Raw genomic sequence first — 6,000 nt, 5'->3', positions numbered from 1 at the left:
TTCATCATGTTTACATAGCCTCCCACCTCACAGAACATGACCCTGGACAGCATACAATAAAAAATAATAATATAAAAAAGTTAAGGTTTATATAAAGAACAGTTAAGGTTTGATCGTTCAAGTAGAGCCAGACATTCTAGAAAGTGAAGTAAAATAGGCCCTAGAAAATATTGCTAATAAAAAAGTTGAAGGAGTTGATGAAATATCAACAGAATTGTTTAAAATTCTAAAAGATGATTCAATTAAAGTGGTACATACACTTTGTAAATAGAAAGCATAGTAATTGCCAAGAGGAATTTATATTCATATATGCACACACAATCTTTATTGCGATTACTGATACATACAGCAATTTAACACGTGGGGCTGCTTCAAAAAACAGCAGCCTATTAGCGGCAGACATTAAGAGACTCAGCTTTTCTATTATACAGCTTCACAGAACTGCGAGAGATACACCAGTTAAATTTCCACCTGCCCCGCAACTTTTCAAAGCAAAGGAGTCGGGGAGGGAAGGGGACGTAGCAACTGCAGGACTAATCTAAAGTTAAAAGGAGTTTCGTGCTCCGGGATTAAAATCGACTACCACCCTTCTCAAATCGATTTGAACAACCCCTCCGGGTACCCAGCCTGACGTACACTAAAGCTTCTAAACGGCGCATGCGCTGACCCACAAACAGCGTTCCCCGGCTTCTCGGCAGGACCTTTGTTACCTTTCCCTGCGCGGCACAGCTCAGTTGACTCGTCTGCGCAAGCGCACATCATTCTCTCGGTGCTGCTTGGCGGGCTGCGTTCCGCCGCGTCTTAGCCATGCTGGCGCGAGAGAGCTGGTTGCCGTGGTGACGGGACGCGGAGCGTGGCTCGAGCCGGTCTCGAGCCGGGCGGGAAGAGGGCGCGGAGCTGCGGCCATGACTGGCATTCTGTGCGATTGGCTGAATCGAGAAGTAAAGCTCTCGCGGACAGTGGGTGAGTCCAAGAAGAGGTAGAGGACGCGGGGTGCCATTGCTTGGAGGCTCAGGCGAGGGGCGTCCTCCACATGCCCTTGTACCCCGCAGGCATCTTAGCGGGAGGGAACATTCAAACTTGTTTCAGCTTGTCTGAAAACAGATCGTGTCTTTTGCCCTTGAAACCGAGTTCCATCCATTCAGGATTGGGGGAAAGCACCAAAGTGCATGACATTTTATATATGCTCAGAGGCACTGCGATCACCATCCTGCTGTCTTTGGTGTTTGCTCTGTCACAGCCCTAGAAAATAGGTGCCTGGGCTGACATTTCTGTCAGCCTTTCCAAGTTCAGCAGCGGTAGATAAAAATTAATACCTTAGATTGGAAAATAACACGGGGGCATTTGAGGAGAAAGCTGTGCACATTTGTGGTGTTGGAATTGAATGATGGATTATGTGTCATCAAGTCGTTTTTGACTCTTAGCGACCGCATAGATAGATTAAGCTCTTGGAAACTTTTGAATTGAGGTATCCTCCTCTGGTGACTGAATTTTGGGCAAAATGTATTTAAAGGCAGTGCATTAGAAGTACCTTAGAATCTAAAACAACCGTTTTTAGCGATAATGCTTTATGAAAGCAAAAATATTGGACCATGTTTCCACACAGTTACTCTGTGTTTTCTGATTATTTAATATAATTGTTATTTCAGTCCTACCTCTAAGCGCATATGATAGCTTTTTCTTCAAACTGTTCATGTTGACTATATTGGTAGGGTCCCAGAAGTTGCAGAAGGAGAAGAGTGAATAAGGCATTGAGAGCCAAATTTACACTATTGAAAAAAGAGAGGTGATTTGATAACTACTGGATCTCTGTATGTTCTACCAATTACCAGTGTGCCTGTAGATACCTCCCTAGCTACCTGGCAATTTATCTACACCTGAATTTTTATATTCTTCAAAATATATTTAAACTTTAAAAAAACAAAAACAAACAGGAAGCTGACTTGCTGCAAAGCAAAGCACCATCCTCCAGAATCATCATTCCTGAATTTTCCTGGAACATGAAAAAGATAGGTTTTTGCAGCCAATGCTTTGTATGGAAGTGTGTCTATCTGTTTGGAAAAAGCAGAAAAAGTAAGTGTAGGGCTGTTCATTGCTTTAGAGCACAGGGATTCACTTGTCTGCAGTTCTTTAAACCAAATATGGCTTTTTCTGGGAAAAAAAGCAGCTGCATAATCCCAGGAAAAGGTACAGCTGCTTTGAAGAATTGCAGATGGGTGCAACATCCCTGTCCCTGTGTTCTCTAAAATATCTTTCTGCTTTTGAATCCAAAGTGCAGTGGTACAGTGCAAGAGGGCAGATTAGAGTAGACAAGCAAGGAACATTATTTGAAATAGGTGCTATGTAAATTAGCTATGGTAAGTCTCCCTAGCCACTGTTTTGCAAGAGCACCCACAACAGTTCTTAAATTTCCAACAGCCTCCCAAATATGGGGGCCCTAATCTAGGCGGCTTATTTTGTTTCTACTTAGTAAAGGCATGTAAGAAATAAATTATATTTCTAATTATTCCTGAAGTGGAAGAAACAATTATATAAAAGAAGGCTTCAGTTATAATTGAATCTATCATCACAATTAAGCCAGAGAAGCAACTCCAATGAATTGGAATTTGCACAAAGAAATTCCCAGATTTAATCTGTGACATCTCCAGCAGGTGATAGGAAAGCTGTTTTTCTACCTAAGACCCAAAAGAGATAGTATTGAGCTAAATAGACTAGTAATCTGTGATCATCCTATTTATGAGATGGTGATATGTTAAGCAGTGCAGAAAGTAGACCTGGAACTGAGACAATAAAGAAGGGGTCATCTATAGGAAATGCACATTGGGATAGAAGAAATTTAGAAACAACATTATACAACATGTTTTTTGTAGCATTGAATTCCCCTAAAGCTATGCTGTTGGATGGTAGACTGGAGGGAAATTCTTTGTTATGGACCAAGATCTGAACTAAAAGCCACTGGGTGCTAATAATATCTTGAGATACTGTTTTCTCCGCTGGGGAAAGCATTTGAGCAAAGATTTTCATAATACTTTCCTGGTGTCCATCACACTATTTCCAGAAGACCTTAGACATAGGTACTGTGCATAAAAATGTAGACATCTGTAAGGAAGCTGACAATTTTGCAAATGCATTGAATATATGAAAAGTTAAGACTTGTTTGCATGTTGGGAAATAGCATGGGGAAGGCAAAGCAGCAAGATGGAAGAGATAAAATACTGTATGTTTTGAATAGCTCCAAGTGCATCTTGGAACCACTTTTCTACATCTACTGGCCTCTAAGCAGGTAATGAGAGAGCAGATGTGTGGAGTGGCTTAGACATAGATTACAAGGGTGGGATTTATTTATTATTATTGGTAAAATAAAATCTTACTTGCATAAAATCAGATTATGTTTCTATCTGTGATACTAGAATGAATATCAAATGTGTTGTGGCCCCACCATTTTGTGAATGGCTAGCCTCAGCAATTTTCAGACATCCAGTGGGCCCAAAGGTTCTTTTCTAGATTGGCATTTGGAAACCTTACACCTTTAAGGGATTTGGTGGCAATATACTGTAGCTTACCAAAAAAAAAAAAAGCTTTGTATAATTCCTGCCCCATCCCAGAAGGCATCAAATTAATCAGCAATCTATCAACTTACTCTTAGCAACTGATAGCTCAAAATAATGATGGAACAGAATTTTACTATCTTTGCAATGGTTTCCATGAATGTGTCAGATAGTAAATAAAGAATGTCGTCTTCTTCTGGCCTTCAATAACTTATTTAAAGAAGGAGTGTTAAAAGATTGAAATGGTAATCCGTATAGAAAGGGCAGTACAACAATAAATCTGCCATTAATTTGGTTTCTCCTACTTCATAAGGGGAAACTCTTGGATCTAGTGATGCTCTCATATTTGTCCTCCAAATGCATGGGAGTTCAGCATGAAATTGAGCCAACAAAAAAGCTTATTGGGGTATAATAGGTGATATTATACAACACCTATTGTAAAACTCCTCCTATCAATCCCTAACCTGAGACAGGACTGTGAAAGATTGTGGGGAAGACTGGGAAAGGAATGGAAGAGAAAGTAGGCATAAATAATCAAGAGATGGGTCAGTTGACAGCTTATCTCATGAATGGCAACTTAACCCAAGTGGAAAGAATCCTGGGAAGAAACATTTGAAATTATTCAAAGACACTCCACCTTAATGAACTTACTACAGATGAGCTTTGAAAATTTCTCGTACCATTTCCAAGATTCTGGATTTATCCAAGACTGGCATTAATGATATTTTACTGAATTTGTGGAGTTCTTCCTTGAACTTGCCCAACTGTATAAGGCTTAGCAAGAAGCTACAAAAAGAGTCTCAGTGGCATCTGTGGGAGAGAGGAAGGGAGGTCAAAATCTTCCAGATGGCAACTGACATTGCATTTGAATCCGCAGCCCTTTTGTATGTGTAGTGACATCTTATCTACATAGAAAAAGGAAGAAACCTTGAGCATGACACCCTGCCTGCCATCTTGAAGGCTTTGACTCAAGCAGATGTCAAAGCCTGAGTCTTTTTGGAGATCTGATTCCCATAAGTCCTTCATCTGCTGCCTAACATTTGCTTTACCTGTCTTGAAAGTGAGGGCAATCAGCTATTGTCAGAGATCAATTTTATTTCTTCCTCCAGGATGAGACAAAATCTTCCTGCAAAACTAAAACAGGGATCCAACAAAGAGAATTAGCTTAAGACAGTAATTGAGGCAACAGATTCATACATGGGCCTCCTGAGAAGCCATCTCAGATTCCGTGCATAGCGACACATTAGAGATGCATCAAGGAGCATCTCTCTGTGTAGCTTTTTTTTTAATGAAAACTTTATTGACTGGTTGTCTCCTGGCAGTCTAGCTTTTATAGTTACAGCCTTCAGCCCCCCTTTGAAGACCTTGTGAGCAGCTTGTATAAATTGCTACCTTTAGTGGGAAAAAAGAAAAAGAAGCAAAAATGTTTCTAGTACTCCTGTTTATATAATCTGAGGTAGATTGGGATTGCTCCTTTCAGGAGTTCAAAGCTTGAAAACCAGCCTGAAGCAATTTGCAATATCTATCCTCTCTCATGCTATAACTTATAATTAGCTGTCCTGTTCAGACTATGAAACCAGGCGGAGAATACAAAAATACTCTTTATTAATAACTACTTACAGCAATTAAGTTCTTAGAAATACAAAGAACTGGACCCAGTCAACCCCAACTGGGCCACAGTGGAACAAGACTTCTCAATTGGAGACCAAGAGACTGGGTGAACTGGAATGCAGGGTACTGGAAACACAGCTCTCAACCTGGAACAATACTCGAATTACTCGGGATACACCGGATGGCTGAAGACCACACTGGACTGGAATCCAGTAACTGGAACCTAAGGCAGGACTAGCAACTGGAAACACGACTGGACTTGACTCGAATTTCAGGACTGGAGACTAGAAGCAAGACTGGAACTTGGAGCAAGGCTGGACTTGGCAGGAAGCCCTGGACTAGGCTGGATTCTCTGGACTGGAATCTTGGAGTAAGGCTGGGAACACGGAACAAGACTGGACTCAGCTGGAAGCCCTGGATTAGGCTGGATTCTCTGGACTAGAGACTTGGAGCAAGGCTGGGAACTTGGAACAAGACTGGACTCGGCTGGAAGCCCCAGACTGGGCTGGAAACCAGATCCTGAACAAGATAGGTGTGAAGTACCTGAACCTGGCTGAACACATGGTACACGGCTGGGCGAAACTGAAGGTGCACCGATGACACTGGAATTTCAAGGTACGAAGAAGCTGCTTGGAAGATCACGAAGTCTTGAAGCTGGAAGCAAGATTGAGTCTGCTGGGCTCGGCGAGCAAGGGATCCTCGATGGCAACAGAAGCAGGATTCAAGTCCTCTTCAAGGTAGAGCAAGGGTGCTGATTCCTCTTCGGTGTCTCCAATGCAGGTAAGGACTCTTCCGTAGAAGCTGCAGGCTTGGAGGATCAGTTGTCTCTGGCAGCTCACTC

At 41.8% G+C, this 6,000-nt stretch overlaps 1 protein-coding gene across 1 annotated transcript in view; it reads left to right on the top strand.

The window, feature by feature from the left end:
* The first annotated feature begins 883 nt into the window (after positions 1 to 883).
* SPEF2 (sperm flagellar 2) overlaps positions 884 to 6,000 on the top strand; it is a 131,708-nt gene continuing 126,591 nt past the window's right edge. The window contains exon 1 of the mRNA XM_063293167.1: positions 884 to 963. Within this exon, the coding sequence (XP_063149237.1) occupies positions 906 to 963 (58 nt within the window). The 5' untranslated portion in view covers positions 884 to 905. The remainder of the gene's footprint in view (positions 964 to 6,000) is intronic.

This window comes from Candoia aspera, chromosome 2 (assembly GCF_035149785.1).
Source record: "Candoia aspera isolate rCanAsp1 chromosome 2, rCanAsp1.hap2, whole genome shotgun sequence".
NCBI classification, from domain to species: Eukaryota; Metazoa; Chordata; class Lepidosauria; order Squamata; family Boidae; genus Candoia; species Candoia aspera.
This window is presented reverse-complemented; position numbering and strand designations above follow the sequence as displayed.